Source organism: Apteryx rowi, unplaced genomic scaffold (genome assembly GCF_003343035.1).
Source record: "Apteryx rowi isolate R43461 unplaced genomic scaffold, aptRow1 scaffold_585, whole genome shotgun sequence".
NCBI lineage: Eukaryota > Metazoa > Chordata > Aves > Apterygiformes > Apterygidae > Apteryx > Apteryx rowi.
The window spans coordinates 233,071-257,343 of record NW_020450855.1 but is presented as its reverse complement, the minus strand read 5'-3'; the positions used below and the strand labels follow the sequence as shown (position 1 = coordinate 257,343).

At 37.4% G+C, this 24,273-nt stretch overlaps 2 protein-coding genes across 16 annotated transcripts in view; one reads left to right on the top strand and one right to left on the bottom strand.

Annotated features, from left to right (window-relative positions):
- The window catches only part of ADI1 (acireductone dioxygenase 1), a 54,071-nt gene that overhangs the window by 7,563 nt on the left and 22,235 nt on the right, over positions 1 to 24,273 (bottom strand). For 2 of the 7 annotated variants that reach the window (XM_026082614.1, XM_026082622.1), the window contains exons 4-5: positions 23,929 to 24,006; positions 12,694 to 12,834 (exon numbers count right to left, since the gene is read on the bottom strand). In XM_026082614.1, the coding sequence (XP_025938399.1) occupies positions 12,709 to 12,834; positions 23,929 to 24,006 (204 nt within the window). In that variant the 3' untranslated portion in view covers positions 12,694 to 12,708. Of the gene's footprint in view, positions 1 to 2,126; positions 3,518 to 4,281; positions 4,443 to 11,594; positions 12,620 to 12,693; positions 12,835 to 15,526; positions 15,554 to 23,928; positions 24,007 to 24,273 lie in introns of those variants that run through there. The other 5 variants (XR_003256144.1, XM_026082618.1, XM_026082617.1 and 2 more) reach the window with 5 other exon arrangements.
- Positions 1 to 24,273, top strand: part of TRAPPC12 (trafficking protein particle complex 12) — a 63,714-nt gene that overhangs the window by 34,022 nt on the left and 5,419 nt on the right. For 5 of the 9 annotated variants that reach the window (XM_026082608.1, XM_026082607.1, XM_026082609.1 and 2 more), the window contains 4 exons: positions 1,993 to 2,105; positions 10,081 to 10,153; positions 13,948 to 14,021; positions 21,947 to 22,045. In XM_026082608.1, the coding sequence (XP_025938393.1) occupies positions 1,993 to 2,105; positions 10,081 to 10,153; positions 13,948 to 14,021; positions 21,947 to 22,045 (359 nt within the window). Of the gene's footprint in view, positions 1 to 1,992; positions 2,106 to 10,080; positions 10,154 to 13,947; positions 14,022 to 16,714; positions 17,197 to 18,699; positions 18,950 to 21,946; positions 22,046 to 23,370; positions 23,471 to 24,273 lie in introns of those variants that run through there. The other 4 variants (XR_003256142.1, XR_003256141.1, XR_003256143.1 and 1 more) reach the window with 3 other exon arrangements.

Here is a 24,273-nt window from a genome sequence, read left to right as displayed (position 1 = left end):
ATTAACCAAAAATGTTGCTAAAACTTTAGATTCTTTACATTTTATATGTCAGATTTTCCAAAGCTTTACTACATGAACAAGACTTTTTTTAAAAAAACTTTTGCTTCCTGTAGGTGCATGGTTCATGTATTAGCATACCTCTACAAAACAATTTTTTACATGGTGTTCCGGCTCAGAATTTACTCTCTAGTTATTTTTGCCTTCTTTTTCTTTGTTTTTCACCATCCATACGCTTATATATCTTTTCTTGTATCATGCTAGATACTAGTCAGGATAAATAAATAAAACAGCATCTTTTTTTATTGGTTGAATGACCTTTTATATAATCCCTCTAAAAAGAATTTTAAAGGCAGTTTTGTTTTCTTACTGTACATATGATGATGCATGAAACTTGTGTATACTTCCTTAAAGAGAACACAGCAATCACAGAAGCAATTGGGAATACTTAGCTTTGGCAAAAGAGAACTTATGTAGATGTAATTGGCTTACTCTGAAGGTCATAATTATTGAGTTGGTTTTCTGATTAAAGCTTTGTCTCCCTTAAAAAAATGTTTAGAGGCAGTGACTAATTGCATATAGCATTTAGCTCTTTGGCATACAAGCCCTTTAAGAACAGGTGCAAAAAACTGTAAAAAGCTTGTGAGTCCTGTTTGTGAAAAAAGATGAGCCAAGAGGTGAGTCAAGAGGGAAATCCCTTTAGAATATGTCTAAGCTAAGCAAATGCATTATATTAAATTATTAGAACCTTAGACTATATTGCAAGGCCTTTTTCCCCATTATGCCTGTTCCTTTTTTTAATAGTAATGTTCAGTTTATGGTCATATCCAGTGTAATTGCCCATGTAAACAGGATATGCAGATATCTGAAAGCAACGTGTTGCACGCTGTAGGATTTCCTAAAGCTCCTGAAACTGTTCATCAAGTCAGTGCTTGCAAACTTACAGTATTGGATCCTTGGTAAAAATAATGATGACAATGATAATACTGTTAACTAATCTGAAAAGGAAGAAACCATTCTTTTTTCCACAGATATTACTTAAAATTCTTTCCCTATTGTTTGTTTTCAGTAAATCAGAAAAATGCACAAAACACGCTACCTTTATGTAGAGTAGATCTCACGGTAGAGTTCTTTGAAAACTCTTTGAGGAAGAGCCAACATTAATGAAGTAAAGCACAGACTAAAAATTGTCTACTGTAAACACTTAGCAAGGGAATGGTCTCTGCTAAGCATAATAGATTCTGATCTTTACACAGACCTATGGATATTAATATCAAAAGAAAAAATAAAGTATTTATAGTATATTATAATTTGTTGGGGGACTTCATTTTTTAAAAAAATTAATGAATCTATTATAGTATGCTTTTCTGTTCTTTATTATACTGGTTTTATTCTTAATTTCTTTTGATTCATGTTCGTTTTCTATCCTTTTTTTTTCTTTAAGATATAATGTAGGGGTTCTTCATATCAGCTTTCTGCTTATTTGGAAAAAAATACATATAATTGGTTTTGCTTGCCCAGGTTATATACCTTTTTTAGCAGGCATGCCTTTAAGACTTACAATTCCATCTTAATTTTTCTGTATTGACTGTAAGATATGCGTAGTTATTAAATGTCAGGAGTAATGTTGTAGGTGAAATTTGAATAATCTTCGTAACTGGTTTATAAAAATCTTTAATACATATTATACTTCTGTGTACAACTTGTTTTTGGAATATGGAATTAGGTACACCTTTTTCATGCTGTCTTCATTATGTATGGTGTGCATGTGTTTACATATTTAAAACATTTTTACAATATGCTGCATGCTATAAGTGCAAAAAGGTTTGCTATTTTCTCATCTTTCACATCTTTAATTAGAAGAAGAAACTGAGAATTTGAAGGTAAAATGGAGTTTGTCACATATACAAGTGAGAAATACCTTACATAATGTAGGCAAATTGTGCACTGATGGTTACAGCAAACACACTTAATAAAAATTATTTATGATTCTAGGTTCCATGGTTCCTTTCTCCATGCGAATTTTACATGCTGAACTTCCTCAGTACCTAGGTAATCCTCAGGAATCGCTTGATAGACTGCACAGTATGAAGATAATCTGCGCCAAGGTAACAGCTTCTCCATGCAACAGCATTTCATAATGTTTAAGGAATATATTTTACTGTCCTTATCCAGAACATATGATTTGAACTAACATGTTTTGACTCTGTCAAACAATTGATACAAATGAGGAACTCACTAATAGAAATCATTAACTCTTTTTTTGCCTTTTAGGATGCAGCATCCTTCTCTCCTCTGCTTGCTAACTCTGCTGACTAAAACGCGTAGATTAACAGAAAACATAGTTCCCTTGCTTTCTTGCTTGTGCCAGGCAAGATGCTGAGAGAACAGTGTAATATGTTCAAGGGCAAGTGGGAGAGGTTTTTTTTCCTCACTCAGCTGCATACAACTATCCCAAAAACATAGTTGTTAATGACCAAGACTTATGCTCCCTCCTTCAGAAATAGTCTGGATAGCTGGTTTTGGAAATACCAGTCATTTGGGACTAGAAATACAAACTGTTCGGTTTTTTGGTTTGGGCTTTTTTTTTTCCAAGTTGCAACAATACAAAATTAGGGCCTAAATTACAATACGGGATTTGTCAGTGCTGAGACTGGAATGATGGTATTGTGAGCACTGCCCATATCTCAGTCCACTAAACCAAACATCCTGAGTGTTAAGCATCCATCCTTAAATTTTTAACAGAAATCTTCTCTAGTAATCTAATAGACGAATGACTATAAATGTTATAAATTGTGGTAATCCCCAGAAGAAATGAAGCCTTATTGTTTTATCTGACACTTAAAATTTCAAAACTGTTTATAATATATGATTACGTTTTATTTGCAGTATTCTTTGGAAGTTTCCTATATTTACTCGTGAAAATGAATTGAGTAATACAAATGAAGGGGTTTTATTACTATAATTGCCTTAAGTCATAAAATAAACTTGTTTCTTAATGCAGAGTACTCACTAGGATAACCAAATGTTTACAGTCAACAAACATTTTTCTTTCTATTATGAGGGAAAAGAAGAAAGTTTTTGGTAATAGGTGATGGAAGTGGCATTTGCTGTAGAGTTGGAAAGAATTTATTTGGAAACTCTTGAGGGATATATCAAATTTGGCCAGAAACTACTTTTAGAAGGCACTTTTTAGCACTTCATGAATAATGTTTCTATTCATGACTATCTCAACTAATATTACTGTCAGCCTCTTCTCTCCAGCATTTACCTTTGGCATTTGTAAGTAAGCAGTCCTCCTCAATTCGAAGAAATTTTCTTCTAGAAAATGTCATAGTCCTCTTCTGTTGCAGGATTTCACAGTGCCGCTGCTGACTTTTGCCTACCCCAGCTTGCAGTAGATCAAGTGTTTCATATCTTGTTTTTGTGTGATCTTGTATTAAGTGTCATGTTGTCTGCCTTCGGTGATTAAGGCACCACTAGACTCCTAAAAGTTAACTAGTACCTAAGCTCTTTTATCCTGTAAAGGAGAGAGAAGATTGTATGAATGTGAATGAGGAGGTGACACCTGAGAAGGCAGTCTTCATCAGCCGTCTGGTTAACTGTATTGAAATGAACGTACCTTAGTTATGATGTAATTAACCCTGATTCTCCACAGGTTAAATGTTACTGATCAAAAGAAGAATGAAAGAGAAGGAATATTAGTTTCTTTTCCCCTCTCTTCTTTTCAAGACCCTTAAGTCATCTAGAACCTTGAGGTGGCTCTGCTGCTTTTCCTTAGGTGCATGTCTTTAAAGCATGTTCAATATACTAAGGAAGCTTTTGAACTCTAATGCAAGATTTTGTTTGAACGTAAACTAGACTGATTATTTGTTTAAATACAGGAAATTGGAGGAGATGAAAAAGAAATAAAGGAGATCGGCAAATAAAAGATACTCTTTTCCCTGCCTATTAAGTTCTTGAAGAACAGGTCCTTTTAAGCAGTTTCTCACTGCATCTACCTCTAGTGGCTTCCTGTGTCACTACAAACTCTGTGTGATCCATTGTGCCCTTTGGAAAAGTTTCTTTGAGTCTGGATATTTTCCAAGGAATCCCCCATTCTCAGCACTTCTGTCAGTTCCCTGATTGCTGTCTCTTTATTCTGAATTTGTGAAGTTGCTCCCAGGTGAATATGCTCAACTGATGTCAGGATGGGAGCAATCTCCCCTTCCTTCTGACACGTTCCACCAGGACCAGGGTTCAGAAGACCAGACAAGCCATTCGCTGTGCTGATGGGCACTCCTTTTTGAAGTACAGTACACAGAAAACTTCAAACAAACAAATAAAGCATACCATCCTTCTCAAGGGGATATTTCTGATTAGTTATTCTAAGCACCTCATTGCAGATCACTTCAGTTGTTTGCGTTTAATTAAATACCTTGTCTTTTGGAGCAGTTCAAAAACAACTGTAGAAACAAGAGTGTGAAAAAGGAGAGCTTGTAAAGATAAAGACATTTTTAAAAAGCAGTTGTAAGTTCTTGATAATTTAACCATTTGAAGTCACACAGGATTGTCTGGAAAACCAGTTGTTTGTATGCCTGTTTTAATTTTTGTGTGGAATGCTGTTAGTCTAATAATCTGGATCACATGTGGAATGTTCATGAATAGAGCACATAACGCTTAGGAAAACCATGGCATAACAAGGAAACTAACATAATGAATGTGTATTCATTATTCATATTTGTATATGACACTTGGAAACCATTTGGGTTATAACAGAATTAATTGGGGAGCTTTCAAGCAAAAGCCTCCCATGTTTTACTTTACTACTTTAAAAAGTGGAAAAATAATCTTTGGTCATCCTTATTTACAGAAGGGCATATGAAAAGTCATTATGTAAATGAGATGATCTTGAAGTCATAAAAGCTGGAAGAGAGAAAAGACCTATTAGCTCACCTAGTCTGTCTCTTTGCAATGCAAGGCTGTTCTTTAGCTTTTAATGAGCCAGCCTATGGAGCCGAGACCACTTACCCTGGGAGGCTATTCCAGGCTAATGCTGATGTATTCTTATCATACAAAAATTTGTCTTCCTATTCTGTTTCTCTTTCTTAATGTAATTCCATTATTCCTGATACCTCTTTTTAACCTCCTAAATTCCCTCTTGCTTTTTCTTCTATGCACTCTAGATATACTTGTCAACTTCAGATTAGCCAATACAGAATCACAGAATGGTTGAGGTTGGAAGGGATCTCTGGAGATCATCTAAGTCCAACCCCCCTGCTCAAGCAGGGTCACCTAGAGCACATTGCACAGGATCGCGTCCAGGCAGGTTTTAAATATCTCYRGAGAAGGAGACTCCACAACCTCTCTGGGCAACCTGTTCCAGTGTTCTGTCACCCTCACAGTGAAGAAATTTTTCCTCATATTCGGATGGAACTGCCTGTGTTTCAGTTTGTGCCCATTGCCTTTTGTCATGTCACTGGGCACTGCTGAAAAGAGTCTGGCTCCATCTTCTTGACACCCTCCCTTCAGATACTTGTACACGTTGATAAGATCTCCTCTCAGCCTTCTCTTCTCCAGGCTAAACAGGCCCAGCTCTCTCAGCCTTTCCTCATAAGAGAGATGCTCCAGTCCCCTAATCATCTTTGTGGCCCTTCACTGGACTTGCTSCAGTAGTGCCACATCCCTCTTGTACTGGGGAGCCCAGAACTGGACGCAGTACTCCAGATGTGGCCTCCCCAGGGCTGAGTAGAGGGGGAGAATCACCTCCCTCGACCTGCTGGCAACACTCTTCCTGATGCACCCCAGGATGCCATTGGCCTTCTTGGCCACAAGGGCACATTGCTGCCTCATGGTCAACTTGGTGTCCACCAGCACTCCCAGGTCCTTCTCAGCAGAGAAGCTGCTTTCCAGCAGGTCAACCCCCAGCCTGTCCTGGTGCATGGGGTTATTCCTCCCTAGGTGCAGGACCCTGCACTTGCCTTTGTTGAACTTCAGGAGGTTCCTCTCTGCCCACCTCTCCAGCCTGTCCAAGTCTCTCTGAATGGCAGCACAGCCCTCTGGCGTATCAGCCACTCCTCCCAGGTTTGTATCATCAGCAAACTTGCTGAGGGTGCACTCTGTCCCTTCATCCAGGTCATTGATGAAGAAGTTGAACAAGACTGGACCCAGTACTGACCCCTGGGGGACACCRCTAGCTACAGGCCTCCAACTAGACTTTGTGCCACTGATCACAACCCTCTGAGCTCTGCCATTCAGCCASTTCTCAATCCACCTCACTGTCCACTCATCTAGCCCACACTTCCTGAGCTTGTCTATGAGGATGTTATGGGAAGCAGTGTTGAAAACCTTGCTGAAGTCAAAGTAGACAACATCCACTGCTCTCCCCTCATCTACCCAGCCAGTCATTCCATCATAGAAGGCTGTCAGATTGGTTAGGCATGATTTCCTGTTGGTGAATCTATGCTGACTACTCCTAATCACCTTCTTGTCCTCCACATGCTTAGAGATTAGACTCGAAGATCTAGCCACAGTCACTTTGTCAGCGTTCTGGTAACTCAGTCTCTTCAGCTTGTCTGTACTTACATATTTCTGGTAACTGAACTAGGATTGAAGGTTGAGTGAAAAATCATAACATTATTTTTCCCTGTATAGGAATTTTTTTTTCCTTTTTCCTTTTTCTAGTATTCCTGCAAATTTGTAATCAAGATCTGATCTGATATTTTACATCTCTTGTTTATAGGTGCAACATTTGGGAATAAAATAATCTGTAAAGCCAAAGGTCTTATAGTTTTGTGGGGGAATGTGGTGAAATTATTATTGTCTCTGTGTTGTCACTGGTCCTCCCAATATGAGTTGCTTCAGTGAGTTGTTGAATCATAAGTCTGCATTAAAGTAAATGGTCTCCAAACACCCAAGCAATAAGAGCAGTAATTTAAGTCATAAAAGGGTTTATTCTATTCAAATACTCATACAAAAACATAGCCATGATCACTTCAGTGCTAATGCTGCTAAGGACATGCCAAAAGAACAAACCATCCGGCTTGGATTAAACTCATCCCATGTTTGTGACCAAGCTTCCTAGCTGAATGAGGGAGACCTCTTGGAAATTACCTCCCGTAGTGTAACCTGTTTTGCTTTTTAACCCTGATTCTTCAAGTGACAGAGCTGTACTGTCATCTTCCACCAGGTGAGTGGAGCACTAGCAGGTAAGATCTGCCTGCCTAAAAAAAGGCTCTACAAATGTTATCYTTGCAAAGTTTTTAAAAAATATCTTGTGCCATTTGCCCATCCACCACCCCCTCCGTAATTCCATCGCTCCTTCATATTGTCTTCCTACCTGACCATCCCCTGCATACAATTCATATCTCCCAGTCCTTTGTTTTACTTCCAAACTGATGAACTTTTCAGTCTCTTAGCTACAGACTTCTTTTGCTTTCTCATTTTCACTCAACCTCCGGTCTTGGTTCAGTTACTAAGAATATGCAACTATTCTGTTTCTCATATGTGACTTCAGTGTAAGGGGTATTTCTCCTGACACCTTGTTTGATGAGTTTTTAGAAATAATAATGCACCAGTCTGAATACCCAAAAAGCCACAATTCCACAAACACCAAAAAAGGTTATTTTGAGTAAGAAGCTAATGCTGATTAAAAGTTGTGAAAGAAGACAGAGATATTTAAGGATGAGAAACTAAAAATGCAAATGGTGATGTGCATAGGTTAGTAATTAAAGCATACAGACAATTGAGAGTGAAACAAGACTCAATGAAATAATATTAGCCAGTGTAATTAATGTGTGTTTATAACGTGTGTGTATTCAAAACAAGAAAAAGCATAGGTCATATATACAAATGTCATTTAAAGTAGATGGCGGAAGTGTTCAGTGCTTATTTCTCTTTATATTTAAAACAAGGATGTTTAGAGCTATCCCATATGATATTGCTAGAATAGACAGCTTACCATCTGTGGAAAAGAAAGATGAGAGGATCTGCTAAAATTAAACATTTCATATCAGCTAACCCACATAACTTGCACTGAGGAATTACTTGAATCATTAATGTTAATATTAAACAATTCTTGGAAAACTGGGGAAATTCTCAAGTATTGAAAGACTGCTGATGTTGTTCCTATGTTTAAGAAGGGCAAAAGGAGATAAACCTAGGGAATAAACCAATTAGCCTCAAATCAGCCCCGAGTTCTGTTTTAATTACTTTGAGTTTGAGGTGACGGCTAGATATTCCCAAGTAGATGTCACAGAATGGTTAATATAATACTCTAATTGTATTTTCATATCTAATTCTTTCTTTTCTGATTATGTTAGTCAGCATGTTTTTACAGAAGGGCTTTCTCAAACAAATCTATTGTCTTTTTCAGCAGGATAGCACATCTCATTGATGAAGGCAATTTTTATGTTTAGACCATTTCAAGACTAAGAACTTCTGAGACTGAAAAGTGATCACTACATGTTTCCCAGGGAAAGAGAAAGGTGACTTTTTTAGACTGGTCAGAGAATAGACACTAAGTTTTTTGACTTGGGGAAAGGAAGGTGTTTGTTTCTCAGTCTGATGAGATGCCTAGTTATACAGTTGACATTTTAACACTTTTAAAAATCTGGTGCTTTGATTTCTAAGTGATCTCTAAGTAGCTGCACTGCTTTTGAAAATGTGACTAAGATTCAGTCTCACAAGCACACCACTAGGATGTCCTAAATTGCCACCTATCAACTAAGCCACAGTATTTGTACAAGTGTATGCTCTTAACCTCTCAAAATTTGAGATAAGGCAACTTAGCTTAGCTCTCTATGAACAAGGTTTACACTAAACCATTTTACCTTGTATTGTCATGGGCTAACAATTCTTACAGGGAAAATTACCCTGGCTCAGCTGGCATGTGGTAACTGCAGTCATTTCATCATATGCCTCTCCTAGCTCTTAAGTTACTTGTAGTTAAATTTTTTGCACCTAACTTTAGGCTTTCACTGTAGTCTATGAAAAGAGATTGGTTTCTCTTTGGGCAATTCCTTCCATCTGGAGATGTCTAAAATAGGTAGCATGAATTCACTTTCTGGAGGTACGGATTGGTCCTCATTGACTGTAGAAGGCACCAAAAAGCTATTTGAGGTCAGATTAATTTTCCTTGCTTTTGAGGTTTTCCTGTGCTTTTAAGGGTCTGCTTAGAAAGCACTGAGCACAATTTGAATGCTTTCCTGGTGTAGAAAAAAAATCTCCTCTTAAACTTAAACTGACAGAAGCTAACAGCTCTGTTGGCAAGTGCACTGAGTCCCCAGAAGAGGAGGTGCCTTATATTTTGCTAATTGGCTAACCATAGCAGCTGATTAAAGAGCAAGCAGCTTTAATGGAATTTGAAAGGAATTTCTAGCAGTGGTCTGTGACCAAAGTTATAAATCTGTAACAGGAAAAATGGGGAGATCTGTAGGAATCAGAGAATAAATTGGAAGAAACTAATGGGAGGAGAAAAAGGAAAGTTGACTTGCATTTTAAATGGAACCTTGCCTACATATTTTAAAAGTGCTTAAGATACAAGCTTAAGTAAATATAGATTTTCATTCTTCTAATAATACAACAGATGCTTCATTAACTCAATAATTTACATTATTTAAAATCTATAATAAATAAAAAGACAGCAATAAACCCCAAACTTTGAGAAGCAAACTAAAAGACCTAAAAGGAGTGCTTCATTAAGGACATAAAGAGCAAGCTGCCTTTGAAACCAGAGCCCAGGTTAGGGTGGGGGGAGTCAGGAGAGAATGGCTCTCTCTGAAAAAAACATTTGATGTTCTGTGTTGTTGTTAACATTCATTCTCTGGTGAAACATATTTCATGTTTTGCTTAACAAAATGTGTATGTCCCTAGAGTGTGCTGACATTTAATGTTCTGTAAGTATCATAAACCTAAACTCTAATATCCTTCTACCATACAAAGGCTTTCTTACTTTATGCAAATGATCTAGCTGTGGTAATAATCAGTGATTTTGAAATGTATCGGTGTGAAACATTCCTGCCTGAATTGTTTTTCATATTGACTGTCAGTTGTTGATAAATGCTGTTTAAACTCATGTTAGTTACTTTAAAAAAATTACTACAGATATTAGAAAATTTGGAACAAGGCTTATCTGAAGATGGAAGTATGACTAACATTGCACAGGAGAACAGACAAGGTAGGTATTCTTTAAATCTTTTCTTCACAGACAGTGTATTTTTATTGCTTGCCCAAGCATAGCAGAAGTTTTCACAAGACTGCCCCAAAGTTGTTAAAACAGCATTTATGTCATCTCTTAGCCTGCTCAGCCTCTGAAGTGATACACCTTGTACGTTTATTTGCTGGAATTAATTTCACAGTTTTGCCTTTTATTTTGATCAAATTGGTGTACTAAATCAAAATTCTTTCCTAGTTAGAAGAAACAAAGAATATGGCTGCCATCCTTTAGAGATGAGTATAGTATAAGTAAATCAGCATATTGCTGTGACAACTATATGGATGTTTCATCTTAAGCCTTGACTCATTGCCTCCTCTCAGTGCCCATCTCTGAAACTCACTAAATTTCTTTGGATCGAATTGCCATCATACAAGGGCCACACTGGCCTAGGATGTTGGTGCATAACTGTCTAAATCTCACTGAAGGTGAATGATACTTAGACTCTTGAAATACCTAAGTCACTTTTAAAAATGAGGTTTAGATAGTATTCATCTAAAATATCATTTTCATCACCTTATTTGCGCCTGTAGTTTTTTTCCTGTTGCTGTTATCTGAGTTGTTTAACTTCAATAGTATAGGGTACATTACTGCATATAGGTCATCTGGACAAATTAGTTGTCTGAGCATCTTTTTTTTAATGGAATTTATGTTAATGAGGTCATTTGAGTGTGCTTAAAATTTGAACATGAGATGACAGATTAGATCCACTCAGGGTGCCTAGTAATCTAGAATTTAAAAATTTTATACCAAGAAAACAAAAACCTTTCAGTTTCAGCTAACAAAATATGGAAATTTTATCAACTTCCTTCTAGGATAGCATTCACCTAGAGGATGTGGGAAGTCAAAATCTGCCTCTGAAATGGGAAGAGGCTGGGCATAGTTGCCAGCAGAGTAAAAGTTTACTCTAAACAATTCCCTAAAGGCATGTCTACATGGAATGGTGCAGACCTATCTGAACTCTTCTGCCTGTTCTTCAAATGGACCAGATGTAAAGCAGCTTTAATGTGTCATTGTACTTGAACTAATACACCATCTAGATATGTCCTAAAAAAGTGAGTGCCTGTGTGAGCTGCATATATCATAAAGGTATTTGCAAGTATATTCAAATGAGTATGTTTACTGTTCTTCTCAGAAGGGATAGAAAAAAGGCAGAGAAATAATTGGATATTCAAGATTTATGCACAGCACTCCAGAAGCTTCTGTTCTTCTCTCCTTTTATCTGCTATTCCTCTTGCCTCGTCCCTTGCCTCCTTTGTCTTGTTATCGCTTGCTTTCCCCTTTCGACCTTCATTTTTGTCCTTATTATCCCACTTTTTTCCCTTTTTTCCCCTTCTTTAAAACCAAGAGTCTGATCACCTTTTAGACTACAAGGATTTTTTTTTTTCCTAGCAGTGTCATAATCTTCTGCCCTACAGTCTGCCTCACTCCTGTGAGTTTCTGGCTCCTTGCTTTTCCTCACGGCTGCTGCCTCAGAGCTGAGATGAGCTTGGAAAGAGGTATAGTTAGAAAAGCAGCAGCTAGTAGTTACCAGGGGATGAGGCTGCTGCAAATTTGGGAGAGATCTTTGTATATTTACCGTGCAGCTGCCTGTAGGTTTAAGACTGCCAAAAAGCCCTTGGGACCTTTGCAGGGACTGCTGACTGCTGCTGTCTGTGGAGGTCAGCTGGGTCTGCTCCCTGTCTGCTTCTGTGCTGCATTTGGAGCTACAGGAGGCTGATAATGTATTTTTTTCATGGGAAATCTAGCTGCAGCAAACCTTATTAACTGTGTCTGAAGACAGCCTTAATTCATTATGGGGATTATGCTTAATATGTAATTTCCTTATTGCTGGTGTAAGTAGGTGCCACACCAACCAACTCATCATATACATCTCCTCTAGTCTGGAACAGAGCACCTCATTTGCCAGTTTTTCAACAGGAGGAGAGATTTAGCATTGCACCACTTGCCCGGTAACGTTTTCTGTAAGATGCCAGGTTTGCAGCTTCTTAATGCACAGAACTATTGAAATGAATGGCAGTTTGAAGCACAAAACCCTTGATGAATAGCAAAGAAAAAGGAGTGTTTAGAGGTAGAAGCATGGCTGCTAGGACCTGCAGAGTGGGCTTAAGGCATTTCAGTAACATACAATGATTCAATTTGGGTTTTCAGTTTTGTTTTACTGCTTTTGCAGGTTTTCTTTAACCCCCTTCTGCCCGTATCAAGGAGCCTCCTTCACAGGGCTGCACAATTTCCAGATCAGAGCTGGTTCCTGTGTAGTCAGTTTATAGCACAGACCAGAGAAACCTGCTCTGGCCCTTTTGCATTCCTTTTTGAGAAGCGTAGCTGGTGCTGGTAATGGTTGCAGGAAGCCCAGACGTCTCAGTCAGTTCTAAGTTCCCCTGCAGGAGTCAGTGGCTTATTTGCTGTCACCTGAATCCTTGATAAGACCTTAAAACATTGAACATAGTTACCAAAATATCAGCACATTCAAACAGGGGAGATTAACATAAGTGAGATAATAAGGGAGAGTTATTTATTTAGGTCCAGGTTTTACAGGCATGCAGAAAGAAAGAAAAATGGCCAGGCAGACCACAACGTATGCTTGTGTTTGCAGCATCCTCTCCATTAAGAGCAGCAGGAATGTGGTAGTTGAGGGCGAATTTCTAAAACAGAAGCTAGGATTAGTGAATGATTTAAGGTACTGGGTTCAGTCTTGGGCGCAAAGATATGCCTCCTCTTTTGACGAGGTTAAGTTGAGAATGTTTACAGCTTTTGTTTTGGGGGGATTTTTTTGAAAGAATTGTTCTTTTTAGGAAGGGGAGTATACATTTCACCAGGCTTTCTTCTTATTTGTAGTGGCATTTATCTGTGTTGAAAAATTATCCGTGTGACCTGCCACGCTTTTCATCATAGACTGCATTATTGATACAAATGAGTGGTCTCAGTTATCACAATCTCACTGAAATCTCCCCTTCTCCCCTCCCCACGTTCTCGAATCATTACAATGACCTTGACAGTTGATTGACTGAGATGAGAGACATTTGTTTTCCAAATGTACTAAATTAATATTCTTCATGTTGATTTTTGAGGATTAGAGGAATCTCTTCAGCATTAATATAGGGTACTGTAACACAAGAGGAAATAAGGATCTCTATGAACTGTTCTCTTACAACATCAGGAGTCTGTCTGCAAACCAAGAGAGTGCAAAATCTGCTGCTGCAGCTTTTAGTGCCTGCAAGCTCCAGGAGCATGGGGAAAGCAGACAGTCTTGGCAGATTTTTCCAACATATCTCTAAGCCAGAGGCAAGCACAAATAGTCCCAGATTCAGGCAGCTCTCACACTGCATGTTTTGGCTCTGAGATGACATTTTAGCTGTGTTTGATTTTTGAGCTCATCACATTTAATCCCATAGATTACATGTTTTTAAACTGATGCTCATTATCACTTGAATCTTTCAGTGCACCTTTTGTTCTGGTACTGGAAAATGTGTGGCTTCATTTAGCATTTAAGATTTGGCCTGAGCTCAAAGCCAAGTGGCTCTCTGTTGCTTTGCGTTATCGCGTCATGTACGGTCCCCCAGCAGCGGCCCTGGGAGAGATGCCGAATTTTCTGCCTGATGGTGCAGCGTGGCTGAGAATGAAAAATTCTAGGCTAAAACACAGTGATGTTAACAAGGGGGATCTTTCAAAATCATAATTCATAGGGCCAATAATTGATGGCAAGAAAGAACCTCTAATTTATTTGTGCAAATTCACAAGCTGCTCTTATTTTGCAGCCTCTGTTCAGCTGTGGAGGTCACGTCTGGGCCGGGTGATGTACTCCATGGCAAACTGTCTGCTAATGATGAAGGTACGTGGGTGGCAGCAACTGCAGAGGTACCGTATATTCCAGAATAGAGTGTCAGCCGCAGCACCAGAGAATTACTGCTGCATAGATAAGGGAAGCCTACCTGACTGTACATGAAGGTTTTGCTTAGCGAAGAATTAATTAGACTTAATAATGACTTCTTTAATAGATAACCATTTGCAGTAATGTTCTTTGGGAACATATCTGTACTTATTTCTCCCCAAATTGTCTTGGAGAACATGCAATAACAACACAGAATTTGCATTTTTAAATTGAAATTTTCAAACACTTAACTAAATGCTGTAATTAAAAGCAATTATGTGCTCTGTCTTCTTCAAACAATGCAATAGGAATGGTGCTCTGTTTGTGCACATTAATAATACCATAGGCTTTGTATGTGATATAGATCCAGAACATCTAAATACATCCTCTCTTGTCAGCTTATCTAGATTGCAAGATCTCTTCCTTCAAGCTTAAATCCTCACCACTAGTACAGGGAGCAGGGGGGAAATAAAAGCAAAAGGAGCTACGCTTTCCCTTACTCTTTTAAGCAATCCTACTCCATTTTGTGCAACACTCTTAGCTTCTTCCTCTGTTCAGGAAGTAGAAATAAGTCTTCCACAGTTCACCTCATGATCAGGAAAATAGGGATATACCCATTTTGGGCTTGTAAGACTGCTATTACTTTAAGCTTAAAGCTACTTCATGAATCAATTAGCAGCAAGAGCCTCAGAGCAGTAGGCCAAGATTTGCACTCCTTGCTTCCCACTCTTTGGCTGCCCAAGGTCAAGCCAAGCCTACCTCTCTATAATGTTTACTATGCCACTTTCCAGACTAGGCTTCCTTGATGCTCCATTCTTAGAATTACAATATCTCAAAAAACACACATTTTCAGATAAGGTCCATTATCCAAATACTTCTTTACATGAAATGGAACAGCCTTTTTTATGAGAATTAGGGAAAACAGAAATTTGTATTCATGATTAGATTGAGATCAGACAATTCTTTCATGTTTAGGAGTAGTACATTAAACCATGATGTATTTTTGAGAATTAATAAACGTTTGTTTTAACTAGGTTCCTGAAACAAGTTCAGTTTTTAGGGAACTTTTTTTTTAAAAAGTAGATGGAAAAAAGCACTGAGTTGCTGTCCCAAACAGTGGCAACACATTGTTTCAAGAAGCTTGCTTAACTTCTGATTGTGAATTCTCTTTAGCACTTTCAGTAAGTGGGTTTTTTTCTTCTGGTTTGGTCCTTTTAGTGCTATTTTCTACTAGTAATATACATTTATTTGTGAATATAGTTCATCACCTCTTTCAAAATGGTACTTCAAAAATACTGCAACTCAGGATGCTTCTTAGGACCAATTGTATTTAGGGTCTATCTCACTGCTGTCAGTTTAGAAATCAGAGTTCCACAATAACTTCCAGATTTCCCTCAACTGCATGTTAATACATAACTGCTCCCATCTGAAATTTGCATTTCAGTATGTTGGTTGTGGAGTAGTCGTGAGTCTCACAGTTTTCAGCAATATCCCTGTAGGGAGTAGCAGAGAGTCTTTTAAGATAGATTTTCAAACATAGGCATGTTATGATTAAAATCAGAGTGCTATGTGAAATTAATTTATACTGCTTATATGACAAATATTTTGTGAGAGAATTATATTGACTACTTTTAAATTTAATAATTTTTAAGACCATTTTAACATCCAGCAATGCTATGATTGTCTTCTCTGCCTTCTCTGCAGTATTCCATATGAAACTATCTATTCAAATAATAATTTTTAACGCACTGGTAAATTTTCCCCTGAATAATTATATTAATTGCACAAAGTTCCACACCTTTACAGTTGTTTTTGCTGTTGTGTAATACACTTTAAAAATTCCACACTTTATTCATTTCAGGTATGTCATGTAAAAAAATTAAGAAATTCTGTTCTCACTCTCTGAGTCAGTGCCATCTATTGCCATCTAGTGAATATTTACAATATTGCAATATGGTCCTATTTGATTCCGAAGTACTATTAACCTAATGGAATAACTTGTGCTCTTAGTAAATTAATAATAATAATTTACGGAAGTAAAAGAATGTTCTCTGTAACATTGGTATAAAAAAATAAAAACTAATTATCATATTTTTATTAACCTTTTCCTTCAGCCAAAACACCTCAGTAATATTTAATAGGAAATAGTCTTTTCAGGATTGACTCTTCAAAATAAAAAAGACTTTGAACAGATGCTGGGCCTATAACTATTTTAATCTACTTCAGCTATCCTCAAATCTAATGAGGTTTATTTAATGTTGTTTCTTTTCTGCATTGCTTATCTGACCCAAGCTTATATAGCACAGTGATATTTGTCTTTTTAAATATGCTATATAGCCTCATTAGTTTTATAGCTGAATCTCACATTAATTTATAGAGATGGAGGAGTATATTGTTTTAGAGTTAGCGAACTAGGGTGCAAAGAAGTGATTTACCCAGACTCGTGCAGGAAACCACTAGTGGAATAGGGAATTTATCACAGTTTTCCTTTACGCTGGTACTCTATTTCCTAGGTACAGAATTCTGCCTGCTGTATCCCTTTATATAGGTGTCTGATGATACAGTTCTGTAGCATTTTAAGGCAGTCTTACTCTATGGTCTTTTGCTCTTCATCCCCTTTTCTTTGTACAACCTTTCTTAAAAATGTATTCCAGCTCCCTCTGAGCACCACTATTGGACTTAACCRAGTGATAAGTCAGGTAAGGAACCTGATACAACAAAAACAAGAAAAGTGGTGAATGTTGATATGAAGACATACCAACTGAGTCAGCTTTTCCAGTTTCATGTGAATGAGTGACAACATAGGGGAGGAGGTGAGAATACGGTCGGAAAGGAAGATGGGACCATTTCATATATATATCATTGTAGACTTTCACTTACAGGAATTAAGTAGCTATGAAACTGTACCCTCAGTGTGGCAACATGAGGGAATATTCATTTAAAATGCAACTAATGATATGGATTGCTTCATTTCAACAATCTAATTGCAAAAAGTGTCATCACCATGTAAGTGTCTTAAAAACTTCTTAAAGTTCTTGTCATCTGAGCTAAAATCACTTTTGATATTATCTTCCCAGGCTTCTACTTCTCTGAAGAATAAATACCTAAGTACTTTACATATATATTATAAATGCACTCTAATGAAAGGCACATTTTGCATTTTTAGATGTTTTTTCAGAGTTGTCTTTGCTTTTGTAGAACTTTTATTTAGTAAAAACAAAAACATTAGAATTGTTTTTAATTTGGGTCTAATGCTATTAAAACATTACAAAGAAGGGGGCAGCATCTGGTATTAGTGATGCAAGGGAGTGATACCTAAGGATTATAGCTTCTCTCCAATTTAAAGGAGAAAGACTGAAAGAATCATGATGTCTTTTGCCTAATTATGCTGCAGTACTGTCCTCTGAGTTCATAATGCTGTGAATCTCTGCTTTTGTAACCCTTCCACAAGTGTGCTAAATAGTGAGGAAGACTAAGTTATACCTGTACTCCCTTCCCAAAATATAATCTTTATGAACAATACAGTTTGTTTAACCAAAGCTGATTTTTAGTCTGTTTTGAAAACCTCCTCTCAGCATTCCACTCGTTACAATCATTTATGCTTATTTCTAACTGTGTCATAAGTCATATTTTAATTATTTAAGGTGAGGAGAAAATAAACCCACAAAAATGTGTAATGCAGGGACCATTATGGGAAATACAGTCACACTACAGTGCATCAAAGAAAAGCAAATCCTGCTTGCCCTTCTTGCGCTAGTAGATCCATTTGCTTACTAGAACTGTTTTGGATGTGACTATTTAATGTTAGTTCCTAATTTCTCAGAATTAAAGCAGTATTTAATTATAAAACAATAAGCGAATAAAGCAGTATTTAATTATAAAACAATAAGCAAACTCTCATTTATATCCTGAATGTGTAATCTTATCCCTTCTTTTGGGATTTCTCATGAAGGTGTGAAAATCTGAAGACTCACATTTTTTAGAAAGTAAAGACTATGACAATACATCAATGCCACCTTTAAGCCTTAAGATCACAAGTTGTAGTCACTGTTCTTTTCCTGGCAGTACCTAATATTTCTATACTCCTCACAACCCGTGAGACTTCATTCCTCTGGGAGGTATCTCCTTTATCTTTGTCATAGACAGTTATGCTTATATCATGTCACATTAGCAAAGCTGGGAATGAAACCCAAGTCTTTAGTAAATAAGACCAAGTGGCATCTACTTTACAATATGTTGCTTCAGAAGGAATCGTCAAATTGTGCTTTTATAACACGCTATAGGATAGTGTAGTTCTGTGTCACCTAGCAGTATGTAGGATACTTTAGAAATCTGCTTCCATGATAGGAGAGATGGTTCTGTTAATTTGTTAAATTTTTATTATTATCTTTGATTTTATGCATCATGTCCCAACTTCAGTTCCCTTGGACAGACTAAAGTGAAAAAGGGTTTAATTTAGGTGTTGTTTCTGAACCATTAGAATACAGTCGAGCTTCAAAATCAGTAACTGAAACCAAGACTGTAAATTTCCAGCATTCTTGGTGTTGTCATAATACTTTACATAGTCTATTGGCAATGTGTGTTGTATTTTATGTGGAGCACAAAAGGCTAACACCACACTTCCTTGCCCCTTATCCAGCCTTGTTCCTGCAGCTGCTTTGGAAGATACACATGCTGGGGAGTGTGAAAGTTGCCAGCTTAAAATCTGTTGGAGGGAAGAGTATAGGCATACAAAACTCAGTATAGGATCCTGGAGTGACTACAAAATGAGATTGTATTTAGAAGTGAGTCTGGATTATTGTGTTAATGTTTTACCATTTCATACTTATCTGTGTTAGTTTAATGGAGCACTCCTTCCTAGACCGGTATATAGCAGCATTGGGCCAGCCTTGCCTAAGCTCAGGGGTGGCTTTAGATTTATACAACTTAGTCTCTTGTCATCTCCTGGAAGAAACGGGTTCCAGTCCTGTGATAGGTACTGCAGGGCATGATGTAGAGTAAGCACAGATGCTGTGTGCTGTGTCATTGCACAGAAACAGGGTGCTACATGTTTCCCGATCCACAAATACAGTGCACAGACTCTTAATGCTTCACCTCTGCTCTTGCATGTTAGGAGGTGTGAATCTTTGCCTACTCCTAGTTTTAATATATATATGGTGATGTATGGTAACTTGGTAGGGAATGCAAGAGGGGAGAAGGGCTTGTTTGCCTGACTAGGCCAAGTCCATGAAGCCCCTGCAGCCTGCGCTCCCAAGACATTATTTGGACTGCTTATGCCTACCCAGGTTGGCTCTTACCTACACTGCGGAGCCTGTGCTGTTATAATTGTGCAAACAGTGCCCCCTCGTGCAGCCTGTTCTGGCCAAGACATTTCTTCAGTCAATTCATGTTCAAGCAATATAAAGTAAGCTGACAAAAGTACCTCTCTGCTAGCATAACTGCATGGTCTCTGGGGAATTGTTTCTATGGCAGTTTGGGGGATGTGACCTTAGCACCCCTAACCATCATAGTTATGCTACACATCTTCGTTGTGTAGACCAAGCCCTAGAGTGTATTGAGACTGAGCATTGGGTAAGGGACTGCTTTAGACCAGAGAATGTAAGACACTGAGCACAAAAGCTAGAAATTAACATCATAAAACTGTTTCACCAATAAGCACATCTTATTCTTAAAGGGATAAAATTCACAGTCATAGAAAATCCCTAAGTCTTTTTAAATAACACTTTCTCTTGCAGGGATTGGTGGTTAATACAAGCTTGGTGGTCCCTGTAAGGAACCAATTCACAGGGTCCCTATTCTAATTCCACAGTCGTCACCATGATACTTTGTTACTGTCTCTTTTTGTGTGCTTTTTTTTTTTTTATATAGTACCTAGCACAGTGGGTCTCCATAATCAATAAAGTCCTGTAGTGAGAGCTATTTCAGTGGCCTTAAAATCACCCTAAGTCATAAATTTATGAGAAATTTTCGTAGTATGATAAGTTTCATCACCTTTGATTTCTGAATTCTAAATGAATCAGAATTTAAACAGAAACATGTTTTTGTGTATGTGAGTTGTTGTTTCTGAACCCTTGGCACTCATAATAAGAAGTATGGGCATAGTATGGCACACAATAATTGGAATAAGCTCCAAATGTTAATTATTAACTGTTAGAAATTAATCATTATATACACAATATGCAAGTTGTTTGCAAAATAATATGGAGCTGTAAGGGACCTCCTAGGTTGTTTAATCCAGTCCCTTCCATCATAGGCCATGTAATTTCTCTCATATACAGATCAGACTCCAAAGAAATCTCTTGATTTTTATGTGTATGTGACAAAATTAATATGTTCCAAGTGGTGACCTGGTTCAGGGGTCAAGTGGGGCTCAGTCATTTTAAGCACAGACTCAGGAAAAAACACTATTAGACCTGGGGCAGATTGCCTCCCTAGGCTAAGGAGGAGATGAGGAAAAGTGCCTTTTGCAGTAGTTGTGGTCACATTAGAGACAAATTTAATGAGTGCTATAATTTTACCAAAAAAATGGTAGGGTAGAGAGTGTCCCAAGGTGTCCAGGCACAGTTTTGAAAGATTAGTCTTTGATATCTTTTGCATCTGAATACCCACCACAAATTCTTTTATTAAGTTGAAGGACAGAATTATCAGGAAGCACCAAATTACTACAGCACAGAAGTCTTTTGTCTTTGCATATGTCTGCTTTTTTATAAGCAGATGCAGGCTTTCTCTGCCTGTGCTCTGAACTGATCAAAGAAGCTATAGCTGTGGCTAGTGCAACCCTTTGCCATGTGATTGTAGCTACTACATGTCTTCCAGTCAGCTCAGAGCATATGCAGGCTTTCTCATGTATGCCTGCAAAAGCCCATGTGAACATGCTCTGAAAGTTAGTTACTGCACAGCTACATAATTAAATTACTGCAGTTTAATGAGTTACTGTGAATCAGCTGGCCTGCAGTACCTTGTCACATGTGCACTTATGTCCTGTGGTAGATGTGAATACATGTTAGTTTAATCCTCTTTCACTGGTCATCATGTGGCAGGTGCATTTGCACTGGATCTTAAGCAGATCTGCGTCTGAGCTGCCACTGCTCCACTGGCCAGCACGCTGCCATGTTCTTTGTGCAGGTGAATGAGTGGCCACTTGCAGAGCTTCCTGGAGTTAAAAAACAGCCCAATCTTCAGTTATTTTTAGCCCAGATCAATTTTCCAGGCAGATTAACTGCACATTTTGCTTTTGCATGAGATTGGAGAAGGGAGCAAGGATTTGGGTGGAGGGATGGAACAGGACTTGTTTCCTTTGTCCGTTGTGCTAGTTTATGTCACCTTAAAACATGCATAAAATCGTAGCTTCTGTCACATTACCTTGTCTTTTTCACAAGTTAAGACCATGTGCACAAACAGTCTCATAGTTACTTTGACATAGTAATTTGTTAAACTGCRGAAGTTATTGACGTATTTGAACCATACAGCACTTCTCAAGTATGTGCACCTGAGTTACACAGAGGGCTTTTGGCTCTCACCCTAAATCATAATCCAAGCTGAAGAGAATATGTTCAGATTCTTTCTCTTGGCATTTAGCTACAAACAGAATATGATCCAACTGCAAAAAAAGGAACTTAAAGGAAGAGCTGTGCTGTACAGTTCCAATATAACTGAAAAGAGGCCAGAATGGTCTGCAACTAGTGCCTACAGCAATAGGTGGAAATTCTATCCCATTGATAAGTTGCAATTATTTTAATTCTGTTTGAATATGTCTCAAAATTATAGAGAGAGAGAGAGAAAGACACACACACACATATATAGATAGATAGATAGATACACACACATACATAAAGGATAAAGAATGCTGAGCTTAAATATCTGGTCACATGCTTTTCACCCCTTAGGACTATGTACTTGCTGTAGATGCTTATCACACCGTCATCAAATATTATCCACAGCAAGAACCTCAGCTGTTGAGTGGAATTGGAAGGATTTTCCTGCAGGTATGTATTTTATTCTAAATCTGCTAGGTAATATTGCTGCTGACAACTATGTGGTGAGTAATTGTTGCATCTAAAAGTATAGTTATTTTTATAAGGCATGTATCAAATTATAGAGGCAGTGGTAAAAAAGAAAAAACTTTCACTATGAGATTATCAGATTATGCTAGGAAATACAAACTTTTATAGTATTAAAATTGCATGCATTTACATTAGTGAACGAAGAAAATGCTGTAGAAAATTATGCTAATAGCTGAATCAAAAGGCAAAATTCTGCTCTCCTTAAAATTAATGGTAAAACTCCCATTGACTTCAGTGAGCCAGAATTTCACTGAAAATTGCATTTCCCACTGCTTCAGACTGCAGCTCTTGGCCATACTCTATCACTGCCAAATGAATATAAAACAATCTGAGAGTTTCCTTCTTTTATCCTAGTTATATCACCAAAGAGAGCACATTAAAAGAAGACAGCAGCACTGCATGTGTATAATAACTTTGCATGTAGCTATTTACTTATCATACTAAGTATAATAAGAGATAAGTGCAGTAAGACTTTTTTGTTTATCAGAAAATGGTGTGTCTAAACAATTGATATCTGATGGTTTTAATTTTGAGTATCTCAAGTTCTTAGCAGCTCTTTCATATTTTCTAATACTAATGTTTCAAACTTTTAATTTTTTATCTATCATAAATTTAATTTTGAATTGTCAATAGTATTTACAAACAATCTAGTTTGTGGCATTAAGGTTATAAAATTGCATTGAAATGGAATAATTTACTCTTGATACATAATTAAATCATGAATAATATTGTTTGCTTACAATCATAGAATGTGTCATTCAAATTCAGTTCTGGATTTTCAGTTCTTAGCAGCAATATGTTTTCACCATTTGATAGAAATGTGTTTGTGTTTAAAAGTCTCTGATTTAAAGTGGATCTCCATCGTTATAGAGAAATTTTTTAATATTGAGAAGTGTCATGTACATTAGTTATTACCTAAATAGGCAGCTTGTAATTATCCATATTAAATAATGGCACTGTAAATATGTGTAATACTGTTTGAAATACAAGTTATTAATAGTTCTGGTCTTAATGGGAAGAGAGACTAGGTGTGTTACTTGGTACTGCCTTACTCAAGAGTGCCCTCCCGTGTCACACTCTCAAGTCTGTAGTGGTTTAACTGTGAAACCTGGACATAGCAGAAGGGAGTATGAGAGCCACTGGCATTATTATGTGATTCTAGATAGTAGTTAATAAAAAGCATCGCTTCTAAATCCAAAATGTTGTCATTTAGCCTAGCCCATTTAGGGAAAAATATTGTTTGGCAGGATGTCTTTTTGGTCACAAAATCTGCAGTTCTGCCTGGAAGATACTGGTGCCAACAGATGCAAGATTTTGATATGTTGAAGAGAGATGATCAGTGTGCAGGTAAACAAAGCTAAGAGGGACTTTTAAACTTGAAATCAAAGGAACGGAAATGGGTTGCAGGCCTGGGCATCATCATTTTGTTTAGATCACTGTGTAGCATCTGCACCACTGACCAGGCGAACTCTGTGTGAAAAAAACGAACCTCTTGCAGGTAAAATGTGAACACAATTTTCTGGTACTCAAAATGTCACAGCTTCTCAGAAACAGGCAGTGATTCCCAAATAACCTCAGACTGTTCTGTTAACTTTGAACATCACCCAGTAGATGCACAAGTGAGCCAGGTTTTATCTATTTATCAGTCACAGATACTGTCTGAAAAATGGCCTCACACATACGAAACAAAGCAATGTGAAGAATCAAGTGTAAGCTGAGGAGCTAGGTGGAAAATAAAGATAACTTTCTTCAACATATAAATCCTTAGTTTGTATGTGATTTTTTTTCTATTTAATTGAACTTACCAGTTTGGGAGACCATGTCTTCTTTATCTTCACGTGTGGTGTAGCATAAAGATCTGATGTAAGGCCTTTAGCTGTTGTCTTAATACAAATGGGAATTGGGGATGAGAGAAATGAAGAATGCATAAAAAACAGAGCCTATCACAGTGATATTTTGAGAAGCACTATAATTCTGTCAGCAACTACCTGAGTAACAAAATAGAAATTCACATGAAACGGAAACAGTGAAGACATTTTAGTCTCTAGTATTTTATGGCATGTTGCTAATAGACTCTGCTCACCAACTGACCTCTCCAAAATTGCTATTTAAATAACTACATTAAAGAACTTAAAAAGTGAAAAGGTATC